This window comes from Notechis scutatus, chromosome 4, assembly GCF_049901735.1.
Source record: "Notechis scutatus isolate UNSWTSFEM ecotype Mainland chromosome 4, rNotScu1.2, whole genome shotgun sequence".
Lineage (NCBI taxonomy): Eukaryota > Metazoa > Chordata > Lepidosauria > Squamata > Elapidae > Notechis > Notechis scutatus.
The window spans coordinates 158,837,154-158,863,685 of NC_142012.1; the positions used below are offsets into that span (position 1 = coordinate 158,837,154).

A 26,532-nucleotide genomic window follows, 5' to 3' on the forward strand; every position below is an offset into this window, starting at 1 on the left:
AAAGAAAGGGAGAAAGAAGAAAAGAAAGAAAGAAAGAAAGAAAGAAAGAAAGAAAGAAAGAAAGAAAGAAAGAAGAGGGAGGGAGAGAAAAAGAGAGAACGGATCATGAATTGCTGAGAGTGCGGAGGTTGCGCGGAGCATTTACCCCTTTTCTGAGGCTTCAAGGAAGCAAAAGTCCCCGAGCCCAGTTGCGAAGTGAAGTCGGCTCCCCTTTCCAGGCATCCCTCGCCGGAGCGGCGGTTTTTTTTAAGCGGAGTCCAAAGCGAGAGAAAAACGCGGCCTCTTGGTGCTCTCGGAGCTTGGTTGTTTGCTGAGCACTTGGTGATATTAGTTCGGGTAACCCTAACCACCAAACTCAAAAAGCACTAAGCCCCCCCCCCCCGTTTAAACCCCGAGCTGCAAATATTCTCCTTTAGCGCTACAGAGGTGACTTTCCAATTCTGATCGGCCGTCCAGGACTGTCTTAGGGGCCAGGACTGGGGTCTGCAGATGGGGTTTTAAACCCCGACCTCAAAGGTGCTTTTTCGAGAAAGTCCAGTCGCCTCTTGGAAAAGCACTTTTGGGACAACCATGACCTGAATCTCCATAGGCATCCCAATCCTAAGTTCTCCGGTGGTCTCCAGAGTTGTAAGAGAGAGAGAGATGCTAAGGGCACAAAAGCGCCAAACGGGAAAGAAGAGCTCAGCGCACCGTTACTTCCACCCCCGTAGAAGAGGACATCAAAAGAATCGATTCCACCCCCACCCCCAACCATCCTTCTGACATCCTTCTCTCCCTCCACCTGACCGTTGCCCTTCAAAAGTTCTCTTTCCAAGAGAAAGGAGAAAAAAAAAAAAGGGGGGGGGGACAAGCGACTGTCACTGGTAGAAGCAGAAGCTGAAAACCTTCAGGGGTCTGTTTCTAACGGAGTTTTTGGTTCTTTTTTTTTTTAAAAAAAAAAAAACCCACCTTGGTTCTGAAATTCTGGAGCATGTTATCCCTAACAGACCCAACTTTGGAGGGAAGGCGGTAACGCTGAACTGAGCCTCCACTTTTCTCCCTGTCTAACTGAATTCATTCAAGGGGAAAAACCACAGTGTTCGCTGGTATCTTTCTACCCAGCCTCGGAATTCTCCGGAAAATAAGAGAAGAGAAGAGAAGAGAAGAGAAGAGAAGAGAAGAGAAGAGAAGAGAAGAGAAGAGAAGAGGGAGGAGGAAGAGGAAGAGGAAGAATAGAATAGGAATGGAGAATAGAATAGAATAGAATAGAATAGAATAGAATAGAATAGAATAGAATAGAATAGAATAGAATAGAATAGAATATTGGAATGAAGAATAGGAAGAGAAGGGAAGGGAAGGGAAGGGAATAGGAATAGAATAGAATAGAATAGAATAGAATAGAATAGAATAGAATAGAATAGAATAGAATAGAATAGATTCCTTGTTGGCCAATATGATGATTGGACACACAAGGAATTTGTCTTTGGTGCATATGCTCTCAGTGTACATAAAGAAAAAATAAAATACATTCATCAATCATAAGATACAACACTTAGTAATAGTCATAGGTTACTATAAGCAATCAAATCATACATAGGTTATTAATACGTAATCAAACATACTAGGAAAACAAATAAAACAATATAAATTATAAATATAAAGCAATATGGTTATAGTCATAAGTGGGAATGGATAGGTACTAGGAAGGATGAGAAGAATAATAGTAATACAGTCTTAGTAAATAATTTGACAGTGTTGTGGGAGTTCGTTGTTTAGCAGAGTGATGGCATTTGGGGAAAAACTGTCCTTATGCCCAGTTGTTCTGGTGTGCAGTTCCCTATAGCGTCTTCGTTTTGAGGGCAGAAGTTTATTAAGATTATGCCTAGATAGATGGATCGATCGCTATTTATGTTACACGGTCTTTTGAAGCCTTTTTTTTTTAAAGCAAGAAAAAGGAACTAACAGACATCCAACCATTAATCCAGGTTTTTTTTTTCCTTTAAGTAATCGGATAACAAGAATTAGGGAGGGAGAGAAGATATCTGTTGGAAGTTCTAGAACACGAGACACAAAAGACCTTGTAAAAAGATTGGGTGTCTAGAAAAGAGTTAAGGAGCTCAAACTGTCATGAGCAATTAAAGGTTTCCCTTCACTTCTTAAAATCCCTTGTCTTTCAATTTCTCCAGAGCAAGAGCTCGCAATTGCCATTGGACCATTGCAGAAATGGTATTCAGCAGGTTCTGACCAGTTCTGGAGAACCAGTAGCGGAAATCTTGAGTAGTTCTGAGAACCGGCAAATCCCACCTCTGACTGGCCCCGCCCCGATCTATTCTCTGCCTCCCGAGTCCCAGCTGATTGGCCGGGTCTTCTTTGGTTGCCCTGCACAGGAGAACGGAGCTGGAAAGCAGGTTAGAGGGGTGGGGAGGGAATGGGGATTTTGCGGTATATCCTTCCCCTGCCACACCCACCAAGCCACGCCCACAGAACCTGTAGTACAAAAATTTGAATCCCACGACTGGACCATTGATGTGGAACAGAAGGTGACCTGCAGCTGTTTAGCTCAGATTTTCGTCAGATTTTCTCCAATCTGCCAAAATCACTGGACGTTTTGGAAGTTCTAGGAAAGAAACTAGGCAGGGTTTAGATCTGCTTTGCTTTCTTCAGCCAGTAAGTATGGAAAGAAAGAGCAAAAGGGGAGTTTCTTCTGACTCTTAGGCAAGGGTGGAACTCAAATTTTTTAACAACCGGTTCTGTGGGCATGGCTAAGTTGGTGGGTGTGGCTTGGTGGTCATGTTATTGGCTGGGTGTGGCCAACTCAATGTCACTGACATCGAGGCACGCATCTCCTTGCCTGGCCGTTCATGACTGTGGGGATGCTGCAACAGTCGTAAGTGTGAAAAATGGTCATAACTCACTTTTTTCAGTGCCATTGTAACTTTGAATGGTCACTCCACACAAGCAAAGTACCAGAAAAGGAGGGGGGGAAACTCCAGAGAAGTTCCTGAGACAGGAAGTCTAGTCCTGCCAAGAATGTAATAAGGGTTAACGGAGAGGCAGTTTCTGTAAGAAACACCAGAATGTTTCCTTCCTGCCTTCCTTACAGGATTAGCCCAGTAATTCCTTCTAACAACCGGTTCTCCAAACTGCTTAGAATGTTAACAACCGGTTCTAGCGAATAGGTGCGAACTGGTAGAATCCGACCCCTGCTCTTAGAACACAAAGAACCCTTAAAAGAACTCAGCTACTTTTAGGAAGGAGACCTTCCTAGAGAAAGACAGATAGCAAACAAGCTACCAGTCCTTTCCAAAGCAGCCTCTGTTCCAACCAATAAAGGAGAATATTTGTGGCTCAGGGTCGACACGAGGGTCCTTGGTGCTCTCTGAGCTTGGTTGTTTTGTTGCAGATGTTTCATTATCCGAACTAGGCAACATCATCAGTGCTGGTCATCGGCACTAACAGCACTAACATGAGTGATGTTACCTAGTTTGGTGGCCCAGTGGTTAGAATGCAGTATTGCAGGCTGATTCTACTGACTGTCGACTGCCAAGAGTTTGGCAGTTCGAGTCTCTGCCAGCTCAAGGTTAACTCAGCCTTCCATCCTTCCATCCAGTCCAAGAAGAGATTGGACTGCCATTTGTCAGAAATGGTGTAGGGCAGGGGTCTCCAACCTTGGCAACTTTAAGACTTGTGGACTTCAACTCCCAGAATTCCTCAGCCAGTTTTATTTTGAATTCTGGGAGTTGAAGTCCACAAGTCTTAAAGTTGCCAAAGTTGGAGACCCCTGGGGTAAGGATCTCCTGCTTGGGTTGGGGGGGGGGTTGGACTAGATGACCTACAAGGTCCCTTCCAACTCTGTTAATTTGCTAATCCTTCTGAGGTCAGTAAAATGAGGATCCAGATGGTTGGGGGTGTGTGTGTGTGCAATAGGCTGCATTTGTAACCTGCTTAGAGAAGGGCTGTAAAGTACTGTGAAATAAGTCTACGTGCTATTGCTATTGGATGCCATTTGTCCGAAATGGTGTAGGGCCTCCTGCTTGGGCGGGAGGTTGGACTAGATGACCTACAAGTTCCCTTCCCACTCTGATTAAGGACTCCTCTCTGCAACTGGACAGACAATTGGGCAGGGAACTCCTCCTAGTGATGATGCAACTGCTTTTCAGAGATTGGCTGTGTCTTGTGTGGCACTAAACCATGATTTTTGACTATTGGAGAAAAAAAAACACACAGTTAAGTTGGATTCCCACATTGAAGCAAAGTAGCCAGGTTTGGGATTGGAGCAATGGGTGAACCCAGTGGTGGGATTCAATTTTTTTTTTTTTTACTACCAGTTCTGTGGGTGTGGCTTGGAGGGCATGGCAGGGGAAGGATATTGTAAAATCCCCATTCCCTCCCCACTCCTGGCAAAGAATATTGCAAAATCCCCATTCCCTCCCCACCCCACTAACCTACTTTCCAGCTCCGTTCTCCTGTGCAAGGCAACCAAAGAAGACCCAGCCGATCAGCTGGGACTCAATGGGAGGCAGAGAATAGATGGGCCAGTCAGAGGTGGGATTTGCTGGTTCTCCGAACTACTCAAAATTTCCGCTACCGGTTCTCCAGAACTGGTCAGAACCTGCTGAATACCCACCTCTGGGTGAACCCCTTCCAGGAAGCTAGTCAATTCAGAATAGTTTTGACCACTGACAGCTTTCCTCGTCTGTGACTGTACCTAATGCTTAGTGGGCCTAGAATAGTGATTGAGTAGGAAAGCCCAGGGATTAAATCTGCATTTAAAAAAGCAGCTGTTTCTTTGGACTGGGCTGTGATGAATTTTGGGTAAGAGAACCAGGAGAGCAAAATCTTCTCCCCGTTCCGTTTTTCCACGCTGGGAAGAATTTCTACCTCTTGCTTATTTTTCCACCCATCCTATCTCAATGGAGAGAAGAGGCCCCCGTTTCTTCAGCGTTCTTGGTTCGGCTTCTCTTCTCAGGGTCTGGGGACCAGAACCGAAGAGCCAAATTCCAGAGAAGCTGTCACTCTAGACCAGAGCATTAATCTGAGGCCAATTTTATTTTGGAATTGTTTTCCTGAGCTGCAGCCCAGATGTCTTGATGTGGGAGATAGTTGTCATGGGGCTAAAGAGAGGACGGATGGAACTGGTCAGTGAGCTCCCCGTTGGAACAGCAAACAGAAGCATCCTGGCTACAGCTGATAAAGGGGGAACATGGTCATATTTCAGAAGCTACTGTTTGTCTCTTGCATGGCAACCCTTTCTGCCTATCTTAAGTCTTGGTGGACAAGATCTAATGACGCGTACCTTTCCCCACCTTATTCTAGCTTTCTTCACTTTCCTAGTTTTCCTAACCTCGTTTCGCCTCATTCTCAGGCAAAGAAGGGGATCGTCAAGCAGTTTTAACAAAGTCCGATCGGGTTAAGTCTTGCTTGAGCAGCCTTTCCAAGTTTTCATTCTCTTCCTTCCCTCAATTATAGTAATAGTAATGATAATTAATAATAATAATAATAATAATAATAATAATAATAATAATAATAATAATAATAATAATAATAATAATAATACTTCAGTTCCGACTTAATAATACCACTTCTCAAACACAATGCATCTGCCTGTAGCAAAGAACTAGTGGGATCGTAAGCCTGAAAAAGTGATCGAAAACGAGCATGCAAAACTACTGTGGGACTTCCGAATACAGAGAGACAAAATTTTGGAACACAACACCCCGGATATCACGATTGTGGAGAAGAAAAAAGTGTGGATCGTCGACATTGCCATACCTGGTGACAGCAGAATCGACGAGAAACAACTTGAAAAAGTCACCAGATATCAGGACTTGAGAATCGAACGGCAGAGACTCTGGCATAAACCAGTGCAGGTGGTTCCAGTGGTACTCGGCATACTGGGTGCCATGCCTAAAGACCTAGGCAAGCACTTAAAAACAATTGGCGCTGACAAGATCACCATTGGTCAGCTGCAGAAGGCCACCTTACTGGGATCTGGTCGCATAATCCATCGATACATCATGGAGTCCTAAACACTTGGGAAGTGTTCGACTAGTGATTTGTGATATGACACCCAGCATAGTTATCTCATTTGCTGTGTACACTGTTGTTTTTGGGTATAATAATAATAATAATAATAATAATAATAATAATAATAATAATAATAATAATAATAATAATAATAATAATAATTGTACAAACTGACTACAAGCATGACAAAGTAGCAACAATGGTGCATTGGAAGATCTGCAAGAAATATCATTTCTCTGTAAGCAAGAACTGGTGGGTCCATAAAATAGAAAAAGTCATAGAAAATGAAGAAGTTAAATTGCTCTGGAACTTCAGAATCCAGACAGGCACCTGCTACATAACACCCCAGACTTAACAGTCATCTATAAGAAAGACAAAAAAAGTCTGGATAGTGGATGTGGCAGTGCCTGGAGACAGCAGAATAGAAGAAAAAGAACTGGAGAAGATAACAAAGTATAAAGACCTACAAATAGAAATAGAACGGCTATGGCAAAGGCCAGCAAGGGTAGTACCAATAGTTATAGGTGCCTTGGGTGCAGTTCCAAAACAACTGGAGCATCACTTGAACACCATAGGCATTGACAAATTTGCCATCAGTCAATTGCAGAAGGCAGCCTTACTTGGAACAGCTTCTGTCCTGTGGCAATAACACCATCAAACATCCAGATCTGCCTATCCCAGGTCCCTGGTAAGGACTCGATTGGTAGACAAAAATGCCAAAGCCAGTCTAATCATCTGGCTGACTGTGCGAAGAATAATAATAATAATAATAATAATAATAATAATAATAATAATAATAATAATAATAATAATAATAATAATAATAATAAATACTTCAGTTCCGACTTAATAATACTTCACTTCTCAAACACTATGCATCTGCCTGTAGTAAAGAACTAGTGGGATCATAAGCCTGAAAAAGTGGTCCAAAATGAGCATGCAAAACTACTGTGGGACTTCCGAATACAGACAGACAAAATTTTGGAACACAACACGATTGTGGAGAAGAAAAAAGTGTGGGACATTGCCATACCTGGTGACAGCAGAATCGACGAGAAACAACTTGAAAAAGTTACCAGATATCAGGACTTGAGAATCGAACTGCAGAGACTCTGGCATAAACCAGTGCAGGTGGTTCCAGTGGTATTTGGCACACTGGGTGCTGTGCCTAAAGACCTAGGCAAGCACTTAAAAACAATTGGCGCTGACAAGATCACAATTGGTCAGCTGCAGAAGGCCACCTTACTGGGATCTGCTCGCATAATCCGCCGATATATTACGCAGTCCTAAACACTTGGAAAGTGTTCGACTAGTCATTTGTGATACGAAACCCAGCATGGTTATCTCGTTTGCTGTGTACACTGTCATTTCTGGATGGAAGGTTGAGTGAAGATGGAACTTGAGACAAACCACTGGACTGAGGGAGTTGTTTTGATTTGGACCAACTGCCTTGCTTATCCGTAAGGGGAGTTCTTTCAATGGGAAGGAAGGAAAAAGGTTTTCAGGAAGGTAGATGCAAATGGAACCAGAGGAGATGTGGTCTCCATGTGTTATGCAAGGCCTGACTAGGAAAACAGTACCTCCTACACTCCAATTGGTCCCTCTGATTTCAGCCAGAGGTTCTCAACAACCTTAGGGGGTTTTTCCTTGTTGTTTTCCATCGTGAGTGTTCAGCTGCAGCAAGCTGGAGCGGTTTTGCAAAACTGACCTTAGTCCCAAGAACCAACAACCGTCTGCATTTCAGAAATTGCAACTGGGTGCTATTAGCTTTGAGTGTTTCTTGGTATTCAAAGTCCCATCACAATCAAGGGGAGTTAAGCAGGCTTTTTAGGGGTACAACCAAACCAGGCAAATGCTTTCCTTGCTGGTGGATTTCAGTCAATTGTCTACGGAGATTCTCAGTCATCCAGGGGTCTTGGTTGTCCCAAAGGTGCTTTTTCAAGAGGCAGCTGAACTTTGTTTTTCCCTGAAGTCATTTGACCTCTCGTCCGAGAAGCTTCTCCGTGGTTCAGTCAGAACTGAGGAAGCTTCTTGGATGAGAAATGAAACGTCTTCATGAAAAAACAAAAAAAGTCTGATTGCCTCTTTGGGATTTCAGTCAATTAGAAGGCCCAGATCCGGACCTGGCCAGTTGACTCACACTAGACTAGGCTGAAATGGAGTTGGACAGCTTGTCTTAGCATGGCATGTGAACTAGGCTTATAAATTTAGACACAAGTTGATACGTGACTCCAATCATTCTGTTCCGTTAGTCCAGGCAAAAGGGTTTAAGATATTGTGTGACCTTAATTAATGCATAAGTTTGTATCAATGGGACTATCAAATGATTGCACCAGGATAGGTGCAATCCAGTGGTGGGAATCAAAATTTTTCACTACCGGTTCTGTGGCCATGGTGTGGCTTGCTGGGCGTGGCAGGGGAAGGATACTGTAAAATCCCCATTCCCTCCCCACCCCACTAACCTGCTTTCCAGCTCTGTTCTCCTGTGCAGGGCAACAAAAGAAGACCCAGCCGATCAGCTGGGACTCGGGAGGCTGAGAATAGATGGGGGCAGGGCCAGTCAGAGGTGATATTTGCCAATTCTCTGAACCACTCAAAATTTCCACTACCGGTTCTCCAGAACTGGTCAGAACCTGCTGAATAACCACCTCTGGTGTAATCCTTACTAGTACATCCTGAGTGTTTTTCCTTAGAAGAAGGTACCTTCTGAACAACGTATTTTTAAATCTATGTGTGAAACCAAACTTTCTGGCTGTCGAAGCAAGACAGCTAGAACTTGATTTAGGTGAGGAGGAGAATGAGCCATACAAATCAATATGATTTATTTTGAAGCCCAAATAGACCCAACGTTATATTAGAATTAGAACCCTGCAAGCCCAGGTGGGTATAGTGGGTTGAAACCATTTTGCCGGTTTACGATCAAAGTATGAGATGGCTCCATCACTGCTCCATCATCTTCAAAAGCTCAGTTATGTTCTTTGGACTTTATGGCAGGGTTTTATCCAGCCCATTCATCTGGAATTGTCCCAATTTTGGTAAGGAAAGAAAATGGATTGCAGCTGTTGGGGGAGAATGATAGTCAAGAGCTATCATAGTCGAGCGGCCCTGCTTTGAAATAACCAAATGGGACTCATATTTCCAAAAAGCAGCCCTGTTGAGCTGTTGCAGAAGAACCCAGAAGGAACCAGTAAGGAATTAAAGAACCTATTGGCACTGGGCAGCCAATAAATTTAAGATCACGACCATCTTCTGGCAACAGTTCAAGTCTAAAGGTGGGATACGCTGCTCCAGCAAAGGTCTATTTCAGGGGTGTCAACCTTGATTTCATTGAGGGTCGCATCAGGTTTGTGTTTGACATTGGGGCCACTGGGTGTATGTGTGTGTGTGTGTGTGTGGCCAGGGTGGCCGTGATTAGTTTGACATCACTTGTGTCTGGGGCACCTGTGGCCCGAGCGCTCTGCCAGCTAAAACGGGTTCCCGAGCTCTGTTTTAGGCTGGGACGGTCTCCTGCAACCCTCTGCCAGTGAAAACAGAGCTCCGGAGGGCTTCATGTGGCCCTTCCAAGCTCCATTTTCACTGGCATAGGCACTGCAGGCCGGTCCTTCATTGTTTCCAAGGTGGCACCGCAGGCCAGATGCAGCCCATGGGCCTTGAGTTTGACACCCCTAGTCTATTTGGACATAGTTGCTTAGGAATATGTCCCTCTTTACCGCCTTTCTTTTCAGGCAGTGGATAGCATTCAAGAGGAGTGTTTACAGAGTATGTGTCAGGATTCCAGCAATCGTCCTAATTAAATCATGATTCTCGAGTCAAACTTCAAAGGATTTATTAGAGGCGACTTACTGGCATTGCCCTGTATGAAGCCAACTCTGGCATATATAATTTACAGTTCCCTGTGACCCTGTTTCCCACCTCCCCCTGGGTGTCTCATAAACCGGATTATCCAACTGAGCCATTCACAGGATGGGTGTCATCATCCATGTTCTCCAATTAAATTATTTGCAGGCAAAAACTCTGGTATTTTAGTTACAATCTTTTAAAGATAAGAGTTGGAAGGTACTTTTGCTTTCAACTGTTCTTCCAGATTTCCTCTCCCCCCCCTTTTTTTTTAATGGCAACTTCTAAAACAGGCGTAGGAATGTTTTATGAGTTGGCAGTACATTAAAAAAAAGTTAACATGGTGAGATCAAAGCCTTGCCATACATGCAACACACATAAAGAAAACCAGGGGGAGCTTTGATCCCAGTCATGCCCCTCATCTAGACCAGGGGTGTCAAACTCACATCGTCACAGAGCGGCGTCACATGATGTATCGGGACTTTTCCCCCTTTTGCTAAGCTGGGAGGGGGCAGGACCAGCACGTGACCCCTGATTTAGATCTTTTGGGCCACAACTTGTGAACACCCCCCTGGCTGTCAATAAACAAATAATCCTCCTGCTGCTGCATTGCATGGCATTTTCAGAATTACAAGTTGCTCTTTAAGAAAACAAAAAAGAATTGCTGTGATTTATTCAAAGGAATGAAAAACTAGCAAAGTGGGGAGCAGATTGGAAGATGAATTGGAGGTGAAATCTGTTGGGTTAAAATGCACCCTGTTGTCTAAATGTCTTGCTTGGAAGTAAGGATGAATTTGCAGATGTTTTTTTTCCAGGAAGGTTAGGTAGGATTTTGGTGAAATTGGTGAAGCCAAGTTAAAGAAGACTTATTGTAGTGGAATCTTAACTACTACACTTTCAAACAAGGTGGACAAAAAGAAACATAAGAGATAGATTGGTCCACGCTATCACTGATAATAAGAATTTGTGCCTTTTTAGGAGAGAAGTAAGGCTTCTAATCTGCTTTGCAGAATTTCCTGCAAAACCATCTAATCCGGATTAGGGATATTTTAATACCCTGATGAACCAAATCCTAAATTTGCTGGCACTGGAGTCAGTTCATTGAGCAATGCTATACATACAGTGTTTGGCTACTCAGTAGTATGCCCAAAATTACAACACAATTTACTGTCTGTGTGTATAGCTTCTCTTCCCTTCCCTTCCCTTCCCTTCCCTTCCCTTCCCTTCCCTTCCCTTTCCTTCCTTCCTTCCTTCCTTCCTTCCTTCCTTCCTTCCTTCCTTCCTTTCTTCCCACCTAATCGCATGTACAGCTGGCATCCTAAATTCCTTTCCCTTGAAAAGTAGGTATATTGAAATCAACTTAATTGTAGCAAGAATATTACGGGTCAGGCTGAAAATTAGTGTAATAATTTGAAATGAAGTAAGTTGATCTGCCAGGCTCTGGTTTAACAGGTGGCTTAATGTGATCTCTGGGTTATTCATGTTCTTTAGAAACTCTCCCTTAATCATGCTTTCTGGAAGATAAAACAGAGAAATTCCTTTGAAAGTTACTTGCTTGTGTTTGCTTCCACTTGTTTTGATTTTGGTCCAAATCAGAACTCTTCCTCTCAATTGTTTGGAAGTTAGTTTTCAGAGTAAGAAAGTGGTGTATATGATTAGATGGAGAATATACTGTAATTCTGGTCTGGCATTCTTAATATAAAGAATTGTATAATTATGTATTATATAATTATATTAAGAATTCTTAATATAAACAAAGAACTCTCTTTTCTCTTTCTTTCTTTCTTTCTTTCTTTCTTTCTTTCTTTCTTTCTTTCTTTCTTTCTTTCTTTCTTTCTTTCTTTCTTTCTTTCTTCTTTCTTTCTTATAGCAACAAAGGAATTCTAAGGCATAATAATGACTCCAGAATTCTTTGCAAAGCGTGATCTGCATTCCTTCAGCAGTCTGAAACATTGCAAAACAGAAAAGTCTGAATTATTGGGTAGATTTAATTTTGGTAAGAAATACTACCATCTCTTCCCTTCAGAAGTAATCTGACAGATTTTTATATATATAAAGAAGGAGCTGAATTATCATCAACAGTGATTTTAAGGCAACCAGTAATGAATATAAAATGCACAGAGAGAAACACACACACACACACACACACACACACACACATTATTCTATGTATGTGTGTATAATGTGAATGCTGTATATTCATTTAGTTCTAGCTCTTTTCATCACAAATAGTTATGTTCAGCCATTCTGTGAAGTGTGTGTAGGAGGGGGAGAGGGAGTGATTAATTACCAATATACAGGGATTTTTTTTAAAATTTCCTTCAAATCACTTCTGGGAAAAAAGAAATCTTTATTAATATAGTAGAATCCCATATTTTCAACATATAGACTGTACCCAAAGCCAGGTCCCATTTTTATTGTATTATTTTTTTCATTATTAATTGAATTATTATTTTTTTCCAGAGAAAGTATTACTGTACTTAGCAATGTTCAAAGAGCATGTGTGGTCTGAGTAAAGGTTTTAGTAGAAAATAGCAGCTACTTAAAACTTTTAGTGTAATGTATGTAACACATTTTCTGTCGGGCTTGGTTTATAGTGCTCCTTTGGTTTATGGTGTAAGCCAGAAAACTCAATATATTATGTGAATCATGTCACGACAAGAGGTAATACAACAGATTGGTGATCTAGGTTTACTAATAACACAGCTGCAAAGTATTCCATACCAGTATATTTGGCTCATACAATATTAATAAAACTGACATTACTAATAATGTTGCCTATCATTTTCATCGTATTTGATCTGCTAGTCTTTATTATGATTAACCCAGATTAGCCTCTAGAGATATCTTTATTTGTTCACTCAGTTTCCAAAGTGTCAGGATTAGAGACAACATGACACTCCATTACAGTTTTAAGCAAGGCCAACTGAGATTTATAGAGAAGAGATGCCCCAATCCATTTTAATCAGAGGAAAACAAGTATTCCTTTTTTCTTTTTCTTTTTTGGCATCTGCCACCCACTCCAATGGCACTTTTTCCCTTATAAGATCTACTTCTCCTCCTCTTTTCATCAGAACTCTCATTATTCCTAGAACTGCCAAAAAAAAAAAATATTAACACTTTCAGGAAAGATTTGTTGAGATATTTGTTGATGTATTAAGATGTAACGGTTGTTCAAAGTTGGTAAGGGATAACTAGAGCATATTTGTGAGTCTCGCTAATATTAGTTCTCCTCTTTCATTTTCCCCTTCTTCTCCCTCCTCCCTTCATCCATCGTCCTCCTTTCTTCTCCTCCTTCTCCTTCTCCTTTCATCCTTCATCTTCTCCTCCTCCTCCTTAGGAAGCCACTATTAAAAACTTTTTCCTTCCTTCCCTAAATTGTCTGCATGAAACTGAGTTATGAGATCAAGGCAATATTTCACAGGGAGTGAGAGAGAGAGAGAGAGAGAGAGAGAGAGAGAGAGAGACTAATACACAAATGCCTGCATAGGTACAAAGTGTAGCCCCTATGGTCAGACACGAGATAGATATATAACCCTAACCCTATATAGTTTTTTTGTAGAGCTCCTTTTCCAAGTTAGAACATGCGGTTTGGCGACGGCGATAGCGGTGCTTGGGACGATCCGATGATAATAATAACACTATTACTACTAATAATAGCTTTGTGCAGCTCTTACCTCCACGAAGGGCTTGTGAGTGGTTAAACAGACTCTTTCCTCTCCCCCACCCATTCATCCCCCCCTCCCCAATACTGGTGGTCGTTCGAACGCTGCTAATTAACAATGCTGAGAAATTCCTTCCTAACAAGGACATTCTCTAAGTATCCGCTCGTTCCCCGCCGTTCAGCTTCATTTCCATAAGAAGATTAACAGGCCGGGAGAACACACTCAAATGCAGATGCAGAAAAGAAGGGTTTTTAACGAGCATCATAATAGTAAGTTGCTTGGCTAGTTCTCGCCTAATTGGTGCGAGTTAAACCTCCGTTTCCACCAAAGAAAGGGGGAAAAGAGAGAGAGAAAGAGAGAGAGAGAGAGGAGGGGGAAGGTATTGACGATTCCCCCCCTCCCTTCTCCCGTAAGACAAGATAAATAGCCTTGAGAAGTTTGGATTGAAAAGCCCGAAGTGAAACAAACCAGTATTAGGATTTAAAAAAAATAAATCTTATCCCAACCCAATCCTTCTTCAAATACAACACTCGACTAATTTTGCACGAAGTGAGAAAGATGGTCGGGCGTTTGATACCCTGCTTGGCGTTTTGAACGTGGGCAGCGCCCACCCGACACCCCCAAAAAAGCACTTGGGAGTTGTTTTTTTATACTATCAGAAAGAAAAGACCAAAAGAGAGAGAGAGACGCGGCTAAAACGTGTCCGGCCGCTTGTCCGAATATTAAACTCTGGGAATGGGGGAAAAGGCCGATCTCTTTCTTTTGCCTGTTCGTGCATTTTTAGCCCACGCGGTTTTTTGGGGGAAAAAAAACAAAAACCCTCTGATTTAAAACCCCGCTCTCAGGCTCTCTTCTCCACCAGGCCCAGACGACCTTACATGTGGGAGAGGAGGAGCGCGACGGCGCTCGTCTGAACAGCCTTTGGCACCGGGATTTGCGCCGTCTTTTTCCACTTCCGTGACCACAAATGTGATTTTTCAGAGAAAACTTAAAAAGATGATCTTACGAAAGTTGCGGAAGAGCCGCGCGCTGGAAAGCAGAAGGCGTCAAGGGAAAACCCTGATCGCTTTTTATCTTATTTATAAGATAGGGTTTTTTTAAAAAAAAATCTTAATTTTTTTTTTTTTTCATCTTAAACCCATTCGGGATCTACTGCGGGGACTTTTGACCTGCATCCATTCCGAAAACGCAGCTCATTAAAATAAAACGCTAAACGCCCCCGGTAAAGCAGACACGGATTATTTATGGGGTAAATACAATTAGGCGAGAGACAAACCAACTACTTAAACCTCTTATTATAGGGTTCAGGGCCGATAATAATAATAAAAAAAGCATCTAAGTTATAGCGTTAAGCTGGAGAGGAGGGCGCCTTCCTTGCCGCGTAGGCTGCTTGGCTGTAAATTTTAAATATCCATCCGTTTTTCATTGTTTTACTCCCCGAGCAAATCACAACCTCCACACCCATTATTTTCCTTCGAACTTAATTGCCCATGTTTAGTTTCAGTTTTGCTGGTGTTTGTTTGTTTAGAGGACTTTTTCGAGTGTTAGGGTAAACAGCAAAGTTAACATACAGTGTTTGGACAACTCGGATGGGCTTACACGGCAAGGTCTGGATAGCTGCTCTTTACTTTTATTTTATTTTTTTAATTTTTTTTTTTCAATATTGGAAAGGTGGGAATCACGAATAGAAAATCTGCGGCTGCAAATCAGATCAGGGAATTCAAGAAAATTAAAATCATGTCTGAAGTTTGCAGCCCCCCCATTTCTTTTTCTGAACCGATCATTCTCAGCAGAAGGGGAAACCACGAACAAGCCAACTCACGCTAATGAGGTCAGCAAAGCAGAACATGCCAACTTAATAACAGCGATCATATTCAGTAGTAACTATAGGAGTTTCCCTATAGTCGGCTCGTCTCTCTCTCCCTTTCGTTTTGTTTCTAGAGGGGGAAATGCAGAGAGACCAGTAGGGGGCGCAGTAAGCCTATGCCAAAACCCCCGATCAGAAAGTTCAGCGCGCCCTTCCAGGCGTTTCTCCTTTTGTGTATTTCCAAACAACTTTTCCGCTTGTGGGCCTCTTCCCTGTGTTTCTGAGCTTTACCTACCTTTAAAGACATCAATAATTTCAGAGGTCTGAGAGGCGTCTCAGGATACCTCCCCCACCCACCCCCCCAAAGAAAACCAAAGGAAAAGAAAGAGAAACCCCAACACCTTTTCTATATTATTATTATTTTTAACCTTCCATTTGCTTAAAACTTAAAAACAAAGTTCAGAAGCTTTTTTTAAAAAAAATGGGTGCAAACTATATCGAATTCTGTAAGTTTAAGCACCAGCTATCGGGAAAAATCCCCTCCCGTGAAAATGGACGGGGGGGGGCAGCAAGAAAATAATTATAGCGGGAGGAAGGGGGAGTTTGGGGGCAAAATAAAACCCTTCTTCCTCCCTTCTCCTCCCGAGTTCAGAATAAAATGTGCTCGCCAGTCAATCCGGCTGTGTTTTGCCTTTTTTTTCAGAGAGACGAATCCTGCACGTTTAAGCAGTTCATGTAGCAAACATGGCTGAACATTTATTTCTCTTTTTATCGCTGTTCCTTCTCTTTCCACCCCCTCCCCACTTCTTTCATGGTATTTTAAGTGCGTTTTCACCCCCACCCCCACCCCCACAACGATCCCACCAGCACAAGAGCCTGGCGGAAATAAACTTAGCTGGCGCTTTTGTTTAGCAGCTTGTACTGACAGCAAAAAAACAAAAACAAAACAAAACTACCTATTTGCAACGGTTGTGCTGTCAGGGCTCTCACCTCTTGAACCTTCTCTCTCCGCCCCCCCCCCCCCTCCGTCACATCTCTGGTTGCAAAAAGAAGCTTCGCCGCAAACCGGATTGCGCGCTCCCGGCTGGCGCGCTCTCGTTTCCCCGGAGCATCCCCGAATTGGCTCCCTTCCCCCTCCCGCCCCCCAAAATATCTCGGCGGCGTTTCACTTCTCCTTTGCTTTTCTCGGCCTGCTCCTATTGTACCTGCGCACCTGCTTTCTAAGCCTTACGGGGTATTCTCTCTCTCTCTCTCCCTCTCTCTGTGTGTGTGTATGTGTACGTTGAGAAGGAATAATGCTGCACTTTAAAATTGCAGGGGGAAGAAAAATGTTTAAAGGCCCGCGGGGGCGGCGGGGGAGGAAGGAAGGGAGGAGGAAGGGAGGAGAGAAACGCCTTTATGCTTCCAGTTCCAGGGAGCGCGCGTGTGAGCGTGAGTGGGTTTTATTGAATCTCTTCCCTTTTCGCTTTGTGGAAGAAAAAGAGGCAAGGGGGGAGGGAGAGAAGAGAAGACACCCCCTCCGGGTTGCGGGAGAGAAACCGCACTTGTTGTGCTTCTTGCCTGCCTCCAAACGTCTGGTGGAGAAAATCGGGTGTTCAGGAGGAGAGTCCAGCGCGCAGCTCGGCGTGGCTTCCAGCCGTGGAATTGGGGGCGGTTGGGGGGCTGGCGGCGGTCGGGGAAGGGGAGAAGGGGGAAAAAAACTACCCGCGTCTATCGCAAGTCGTTACTTGGCCATAAGTTTCGGGCTTTCCAGCCAGTTGGACAGAGATGGAAAGGACACGCGGAATCGCGACTGGACCGGCAGGTGACAGAAGATCGCCTGTGGGCGGCGATCTAGGAGAAGGGCTAAGAGGCCTGAGGTTGGACGCCCTCGGCTCTGCTCCTCGGAGGAAGAGAGGGAGAGGGAAGCCCCACCTCACGTGCTGGGAGACGGGTGCGCAGCGCCATCCTACAGGGGAACTTAGCACGAGGATCTGGGACAGGACAGGTCGCCTTTGCCAACGGTTGTTATTCTAGGAGAGAGATCAACCCAGTTTGTTTTCCCCAGTACGTGGCTCTCTTCTAGATTCCTTAGACCAGGGGGTCTCCAACCTTGGCAATTTTAAGCTTGGCGGACTTCTAACTCCCAGAATTCTCCAGCCAGCTGGCTGGGGAATTCTGGGAGTTGAAGTCCGCCAGGCTTCAAGTTGCCAAGGTTGGAGACCCCTGCCTTAGACCGCAAGTCCCGCCCCCGCTTTGCCCTGCGAGGATGATGCATTCTGTGGGGAATCAGCCGCCAGGAATCAGCTCTGGGAATAACCTCCAGCCTACTCCCGGATCTTGCGCCGGTCCGACGATCGGGGATCCCTCCCCCTCCCGGGGATCTCTGAGGAGGCCTAGCTAGAGACGACCCCTCTTGCCTGTTATCGGAAAGCCAGACCCTGTTTTCGCAAGGGGCGGAAGCAACCACGCTTTACAAAAGTATTGCAACTTTTCTTCTCTCTCCCTCTCTCCCTTTTTCTCTTTCTTTACATCCTTCTTTCCTTCCTTTCCTTTTCCTTCCTTCCTTCCTCTCTTTCTCTCTCTCTCTTTCTTTTTTGTAAGGCGCCACCAACTTTGCAGCCGAGCAGGCCTTCCTCGGAGGGGGCGCGTTGTTTTTGCTTTTTTTTTTTTTAATGTAGCCACAATGCTGTTTACACACTTCCTCCGCGAGGCGTGTGTGACCTGTTGCTCGTAAGAGGCGCTCCGAGGGGCCCGCGGGGAAGCGCTTTCGCCTCCTCCCAAAGGCCCGCCTCCCGCCTGCCCGCTTTCTCTCCTTCCAACCCCCACCCCCCAACACGAGCCGAGCCGAGCCGAGCCGAGCCGAGCCGTCCCGGCTGGCGCGCGCGGGAAGCCCCTCCCCTTTTCATGCAAAACTCGCCGGGGAGACTAGTCTTCAGTGGAGGAAGCCGGAGCGCGCTGATTGGCCGGGGCGGACGCATTTATTCCCTGACAAGCCCCCCATCACATGGATGGGTTGTCTATTAACTTGTTCAAAAAAGTATCCGGAGTTGTCAAGGCAGGGAGAGAAAGAGAGAAAGAGAGAGAAAGAAAGAAAGAGAGAGAGAGAGAGAGAAGGAGAGAGGGAGACCAGGGAGAGGGAGAGGGTTTGGCGGGGGGTGGGGGTCAGCACAACAAAGCCCAGCCAAAGAGGGACGGGGGCAACAAGGACCCCGGGCTGGTTCCTTAAGACTCCGAGCTCCGGTGAGTAGGGGGAGGGGGGCAAGATTGCAAGGAGAGGCGGCCGAAGGAGGGGAGACGCCGGCGGCCGGTTCTTGGAAGAAGTTTGTCCCTGCAGAGACGCTCCGATCCAGCCTCCTTTGTTATGAAGCGCCGCGAATAAACCGTCGTCCGAGAGCTGCCGTCGCCGATCTTCCTCGCTGTTTGCTGCCGTCGCCGGCCGGCCAGTTGAAGGCGATCCCGGCGCGGGTCCCCCTCGGCGGAGTTTGGTGCTGGGGGGGGCAGCGCTCCCCTCCCGGAGAAGCCCAGCCCGGTACGGGACACCCTTTTGCTCCTGACTGGCTGCCTCGCGCTTCCTTGGCGGCTCCTCGCTGGTTTGGCTGGGCTGGCCGGCAGGCAGGCGGGCAGGCAGGAGGGGGGGCTGCTGTTGTTGCTGCTTGTTGCCGCCGCCGCCGCCGCCGCCGCCTCTTGGACTCCGGCCGGGCGGGGGAAAGAGGAGGCAGCGACCCGTCGGACTTCTTCGCCCCTCGCGGGGGCTCCCCTGTATGAGCTCCAGTTGCCTCTAACCGCCCGTCCCCGGGTTGCTGGGCGAACCTCGCCGCTGCTGCGCGCTCCCCCGCCGCCGGCACCCAAAAAACCGCTTGAATGTACAACATGATGGAAAGCGACCTGAAGCCTCCCGCCCCCCAGGCGACTCCGGGGGGAGGCCCGGGAGGGAACAACAACGCCGGCGGGGCCAACAGCCAGAAGAACAGCCCCGACCGGGTCAAAAGACCCATGAACGCTTTCATGGTGTGGTCTCGAGGCCAACGGCGGAAGATGGCCCAGGAGAACCCCAAGATGCACAACTCGGAGATCAGCAAGCGCCTGGGGGCCGAGTGGAAACTTTTATCCGAGGCCGAGAAGAGACCCTTCATCGACGAGGCCAAGCGGCTGCGCGCCCTGCACATGAAGGAACACCCGGATTATAAATACAGGCCCCGGCGGAAAACCAAGACTTTGATGAAGAAGGATAAGTACACGCTGCCCGGAGGGCTCCTGGCGCCGGGCTCCAACTCCATGGGCGCGGGAGTCGGCGTGGGGGCTCCGCTGGGCGCCGCCGGCGTCAACCAGCGGATGGACAGCTACGCGCACATGAACGGCTGGACCAACGGCGGCTACGGCATGATGCAGGAGCAGCTCGGCTACCCGCAGCACCCGGGGCTCAACGCCCACAACGCCGCCGCCGCAGCCGCCGCCGCCGCCGCCCAGATGCAGCCCATGCACCGTTACGACGTGAGCGCCCTGCAGTACAACTCCATGACCGGCTCCCAGACCTACATGAACGGCTCGCCCACCTACAGCACCATGTCCTACGCGCAGCAAGCCACCCCGGCCATGGGGCTGAGCTCCATGGGCTCCGGGGTCAAGACGGAGTCCAGCTCCAGCCCGCCCGTGGTCACGTCCTCTTCCCACTCCAGAGCTCCCTGCCAAGGCGGAGACCTCCGGGACATGATCAGCATGTACCTGCCCGGAGCCGAGGTGGCGGAGACGGCCGCCCCCAGCAGACTGCACATGTCGCAGCATTACCAGAACGCACCTGTGCCAGGAGCGGCGATAAACGGCACGCTGCCTCTGTCCCACATGTAAGAGACCCAGGGGGCGGCCCGGGCGGGCGGAGGGGGTTGGGGGCGGCTCGGCAGGAAGGAGCGCGAGAAACCCGAAATTCAAGCAAGACGAAACTTTTCTTAGCGATGTTGGACTCTTCTGCCTTTCTCCCCTCCCCCTCCCTCTCCCTCTTCTTCCTCTCCTCTTTTTTTCTGGGGGCGGGGGGGGGGCGCGGGCGGACACTATTTTTGTACAGAGAATAACTAGGTAGGGGAAAGCAGATCGCATACAAAAGAAAAAAACCAGAAAGGGAAAGAAAAACAAAACCACAACCTAATAATAATAATAATATTAATATTAATAACCCAACCAGGAACTTGTACAGGAACTTCCCCTCCTCCTCCTCCGCTTGGAGAGGGATCAACTCCACTCAACTTGTTTTGACCCACCAAACAAACATTTCTCTCCCCCGCCCTGCCATCCAGTTCCAGTTAAAAAAAAACGGTACTTTGCAAAAAAAAGTTTTTTTTTTAAATAAAAAAAAAAAGTTTTTATTCCTATTCTTTAGAACTAGTCTCCAGAAAGAGACGTAGGAAAGAGGAGGGAAAGGGGATGGGAAATGTTTTAATATTTGCAAGCAACTTTTGTACAGTATTTATCAAAACAAACATGGCAATCAAAAAAAAGTTCATTGTTTATATTAAAAAGAGAGACAGAGGGGGGGGAACCCCCCCCCCTAAGCATTTGCCAATTATTTTTAAAATACAACAAAGTCTGCTTATGATGGTGTAGTGATTGCAAATGAATTTATAGCAGCAGCACACACACACACACACACAAATAAGGAAGTGAATTTTACTTTAAAAGGAAGATCTGGGCATTTTAATTGTTTTAGCAAATTGTACAAACAGCAAAAAAAATTAAATAGAATAAGTAATTGCATACCACTGAACTGTTTTGTTTTTGTTTTTAATAAAAAGGGGCAACAGTTTAGGATGTACTACATTTTTTTTTTACACATTGTTAAAAACAAACAAACCTTGTCTTGCAGATCCACATACTTTGTTAATTTAAAATAGCCCTTTTTTGTTTCCAAACTTTATCCTGTTTGGCTAAAAGGACAACAAAAGAGCAACCTAAAACTGTGTTTGAAACATTTTCTTATGGTTTGTAATATTTCTGTAAATTTATTGTGATGACATTTTAAGTTCTTTTATTTTCCCCCCCCTCTTCTCATTTCCAGTAGTTGTACTTTAAAACTCGGCTGTGTATTATCTGAAATCAGTCTGGCAACAGTCCTTCATATATTTATATATACATATGTGTGTAGGTATGAACACACACGAGAATATGTATATATACCCATATATATATATATATTTGAACTAATACCATCCTTTTAAACAGGTTCATATTCAACCTCAGTTTTTACACCATTATACACAGTTTGAGATAAATAAATTTTTGAAATATGGACACTGAAATTACATTCGAGTCTTTGATTTATTTTTACAAGCAGGATGCACTTTATTCACTCGTTTATTCATTTAGTTGTTGCTGTTTTTTTTAAAAAAGCACCAGTTCAATTTGGTCAAGGTTTTGTCGTGGTGTATGCTGTGGGGTTAAATGATTTTAGCATAGCATCAAACTGCTGCAAAGCGAGGGCAAGCCCCACAGTCTGCTTTTCCAGGGTCCTTTATAACTCGAGCTACTTTTTTTAATGAAAAGGAAAACGGCATTTCAAAAATCCACCGAACAACGAACGGTCGATCGGCGTATGAAATGATCATTCTTTCACCAAAGGTAAAATGCACCTAAGCGGTTAGTTTTCCTGGCTTTTGCTCTTTGTAATTCTCGGAGAAGGTTGTAATGAAAAGGTTGCTTGTTAAATTACGATAGGATATGATGGTGGCGACGGCGTTGTTGTTGCGGTGGCGGTGGTTAATTCCTCCGGCGTGGAAAAGGTAGTTTGGCGGCGTTTGGGGTGGGGGAGGGAGAAGCGACCACTTGTTGCGAAATGCCCCCCCCTCAAAAAAACCTCTTCCCTCGGAAATGGGCTGCTTGGCCCAGACCCGAAAGAAGGAAAACAAAAGAAAAAAAAACAGGCAGAGGCGTCTGGTTCCCTTCGCTTCGTTCTCTTCTCCCCCGTCGCCTCGCGGAAGCAGGATGTGAAAAGGGCGAAGGGGGCTCGGCGCTGCGAGCTGTGGTTCGCCGGAGAGCGGATCCTGGCTTTGGGGCGGGTGGGGGCAGAAGCAGCGTCACCCTTCCGGGCTAGTTGTATATTTCGACATTGCAGCGGTGAGGTTGAGGAGGTTTGGGGGCGATCAGGGGGCCCTTAGCTTTCTTTTTTTTTCCTCTTTTTTTTTCTTTTTTTTCCAGGGCAAGGGATAAACGGGTATTTTAGGAACGCGTGACTTGGTGCCTGTGTGTTGCGGAAGGAAGGAAAGAGAAAGAAGGAAGGAAGGAAGGAAAGAAGGAAAGAAAGAGAAAGAACAAAGGAGGAAAGGAAGGAGGAAAGGAAGGAAGGAAAGAGAAAGAAGGAAGGAAGGAAGGAAAGAAGGAAGGAAGGAAGGAAGGAAAGAGAAAGAAGGAAGGAAGGAAGGAAAGAGAAAGAATGAAGGAAGAAAGGAAGGAGGGAAGGAAGGAAGGAAAGAAGGAAGAAAGGAAGGAAGGAAATAGAAAGAACGAAGGAAGAAAGGAAGAAGGAAGGAAGGAAGGAAGGAAGGAAGGAAGGAAGGAAGGAAAGAAAGAGAAAGAAGAAAGGAAGGAGGGAAGGAAGGAGAGAAAAGAAGGAGAGGAACGTAAATAGAAGCCATGACTCCGACGTAAATCACCTACAGGGCTGTAAAGCTCTAAGTTTTTTTTTTCTCCAAAGCCCCCTTTCGGCTCCTCGTATTTCTTCCTTCGCCCGCGAGCCTGTTGCAATAATAATTTTTAAAAAGCGGCTGCGAATCTTCTCCTCTCTCCCCCCACCCCCCCGCCAGTTCTAAAAAAATCTCAGTTAAATAGACGGCATCCGGCTGGCGAACGTGTTTCTTGGTTAACTTTTTCCTTTTGGTTTTGCTCTGCCTTCAGAGGTTTCTGTTTGAAAAAGCGGGCAGCGGGGTTCGTTTCGAAGGAAGTCGGCTCTAGGTTTCCTTCCCTTTTCCCAGACCCTTCCGTCGGGGCAGCGGCGGCGCACCTGCTGGAGTAGCACCCTGGCAAGCCGTGGAAAGGAAAGACTCAAATGTTGGTCCTCACCCCAATCTCTTATAGGAAAGTCGATTTAAATGCATCCGGGGTTGCTGCTTTGGTTGGGGTTTGGTTGGGAGAAAAATCTTTGGACTGTGGTGCCTGGCTTCAGAAGTGCTTAATCTTGTCCTTGCGCGCCTCTATCCCAACTGGTGCAGAGGGAAAGACATTTCCCCCACTTAAAAAAGTCCCCGGCCTGTAGGATTTTATTTCCGCCGGCCTGTATTTATTATCTTCGGAGGATCTGAGCCTGACGACCAAGAGCAATAGACGGAGGCCTCTTAGGCCTCGGGTGAAAGGCAGAACGATTAGCTTTGGATAGGGAACCAGATTGGGAATATACCTTTCCCACCTTTCCCTTCCCAGCCATCCACCCACCCGCATTTAAATCCTGAGCGGTGGCCGTCCCTAGGAAGATTTCCTATTGGGAGTTATGCCACCCCGGAGCCGAGAAATATAATGGCCTTTCTCTTTTCATTTCTTCCATCCTTCCTTTATTCCTTCCCTCCTGGCGTTTTATTTGCGGCCATATCTGCCACTTTCTTCCACTGGGCCACCTAACCGATTTGGAACCGGCAAGCTGGAACTGCCTCGCTGTTATAAACCCTCCCTGCCCACCACCACTTATTGAATTTCTCCGGGAAATCAGTTTAAAACCTCAGGATCTACCGACTAAAAAAAAAAAATATTCGGGCCCCCGTTTAAAAATTGGGGGGAAGACAGTCAGGAAAACGCCTGCATTAGGGCGGGTCGAGTGTTTCTGGGTTTCTTCGCGCCTTTTACCTGGGATTAAACCGGCCTTGGGGTGGGGTGTTTCGATACGAGGCTTTTAAAAGTGTTTCCACTTCGCCTCTTTTAAGTGGATCTCGCAGCCCTTTTGGGCCTCCCATTTGGGTGAATCCTACATTTTGCGAAATTGCGGTTGTGTTCGTCGCGGCCTTTCCCTTGTACCAGGCCTCTAAACGGGAAGGACCCGTTTATCTCCGCCGTTTAAGCGCCGTTTAAATCGACAGTCCTCGGTTTATTCTTCTCTCCTAACCGCAGGACAGAAACGTGTTGTCGGAAATTCTTATCGCCCCCTTCCCAAAGTCTGTCATCTTTCTTAATGAACGCCCGGAAAAGTGGAAGGAAGTGTTTCCATTTGTAATGGAATTGTAGTTGTGGTTGCCTTTCTCTCCTTTTCGAGACTTCGAAAATCTAACTTTCTAGGTGGAGTTTCTCACTCACTCTCTTTCCCCCCACAGCCATAACCGTTGACAATCGGACAAAGGAAAACTGTAGCCATTGTGCTTGTTTAGCTTGTTAGCTACACGTGGGGGACTGAGAAGTGAGGGGGTGAATCCGGCTTAACCAAACTAAACCCTCCCCCCTCCCTCGATAGTGCGCGGGTCAAAGAAATCTGGCAAATTGTTTCTTGTAACCAAATATGCTTCTTGAAGTGGACAGTTTGTTTTCTCTTCCAAATGAGAGAGAGAGAGAGCGCGGAATTGGGAAATAATGGCACCGTTCTTTTTAAAATAATAACACAACAAAGATAACAACGCACCACCCAGTCTCTCTCTCTCTCTGTGTGTGTGTGTGTGTGTGTGTGTATTTAAGACCAAGTCCTCACTCTTGCAGATATCACGCAGGCATTTCCAAGGGCCCCGCTGGCCCACAGGAAAGTAAGCCCTACAGAAACGCTATCCATGCAAATCTTTGTTTTTCAACGGACTATTTAGCAAATGCAAACCAGCCTCGAGATTTTTCCGTACGGTGCACCTTCGCTTAGCTTTCCTCTCTCCTCTCTCCCTCCCTCTCTCCCCCAACCGCATCCCCGTTTACTTTCTAGAATCTTTTCGGTTTTCGTTTCCCTTTTTTCTTTAAAAAAACAAACAAACAAACCACCATTTATGATCCTTTACGGAATAGGCGGAACCTCAGATCCTGGCTGCGCGGAACTTTTCTTGCGTTGGTTCTCTTGCGTTGGCGTGGTGGTGCCGATCACAGATTTCATATCCTGGGCCAAAAGGCAGAGCCAGAAGGAAGATGATGAAGAGATCCTCTGTAAATATATATATGTATGTATGTATATACACACACATACACACATACATAAGGTTGTGTGTGCGTGGCATGCAGATATATACATACATGCACACACACACATATGTATGTGTGTGTGTGTGTGTGTGTGTGTGTGTGTATCTGCATACCACTCACACACAACTTTTCTACCTCCCTTCCCTCCCTCAGGATTTAAAGACGGCGTGTTAAAATATTTTGCTGACCTTCCGAGGTAGATCAACAGGGTTTCTTGGCAAGCCGGAGGCTGGTATTACAGCCTGTCCCATGGGGGAATGGCTCGAATTAACCACTAAATGAATATTTGACAAGGGCTCGTTTGGGGGGTATTATTACTACAAACGGGTCCCTATTGGACTTTGCAGGGGTCAAAGAGCAACGGTTCAATTAATTATTTAGACTGCTAGTAGATTTGGTTGTAATAGCTGTCCTTATTCTGCCGAGCGACACATTCTTGCGGTTGAGCGGGCTCCGGAGAGAATCTCTTCTCCCCTCCCTCCCCCCACTCCGGAGGCGACCCCACCTGGCTGCCCCCGACAGGACGGCTTCAAAGCGGGGTGAGCTCCCTGCATCTCTTCGGCTCCCCCCCCCTTCTTTATTATTGTTTTTAAAGGTACTTCTACCTCTCACCATTTCGGGGTAGAACGAGGGAAAACGGTGCTTTCTCTGCGAGACCATCCCCCGCAGGGCTTGCGGGTGTGAATCGGGATATCCGTGCCCCACACGCGCACACGCGCGCGGGGGCGGGGGGATCCGGCAGCACAGAGATGCGGGCCAGCGGTGGAGAGAAACGGTGCATTTTACTCCAGGTTTGCAGGCAAAACACATGAAGCCTGTCTCAGTTTAGTTTAGCTTCCTAGGTTCTTGGATTTGTTTTGTTTTTTGTTTTCCAAGTCGTGGGAAGTGGAACAATCGCAGGACGGATGGGAATGCGTGTCTATTTAGGAAACGCACCTATTTATTGGGTGGGGAGGAAATGGTCTCCTTAGGTTGTCTTTGGATAGAGGTCTGTGTGCGATCCACACCACCTACCATATGCCCCCCCCAGTGAGAGTTTTATGTCCACTCATTCCCAATGGGTCAGATCACTTCTGCACGCTACTGTCTTACTTCACGCAAGGAATGGATTCCGGGTTG

At 46.0% G+C, this 26,532-nt stretch overlaps 1 protein-coding gene and 1 long non-coding RNA gene across 3 annotated transcripts in view; both read left to right on the forward strand.

Annotated features, from left to right (window-relative positions):
- The window catches only part of LOC148130976 (uncharacterized), a 224,504-nt gene that overhangs the window by 91,766 nt on the left and 106,206 nt on the right, over nucleotides 1-26,532 (forward strand). The window lies entirely within an intron of this gene.
- Nucleotides 18,148-21,584, forward strand: SOX2 (SRY-box transcription factor 2). Its single transcript, XM_026666880.2, has one exon. The coding sequence runs from the start codon at nucleotides 19,159-19,161 to the stop codon at nucleotides 20,140-20,142; it is 984 nt and encodes a 327-aa protein (XP_026522665.1). The 5' UTR covers nucleotides 18,148-19,158; the 3' UTR covers nucleotides 20,143-21,584.

Coding starts and splice junctions, on each gene's coding strand:
- SOX2 (XM_026666880.2), top strand. CDS start 19,159: ATGTACAACATGATGGAAAGCGACCTGAAGCCTCCCGCCCCCCAGGCG.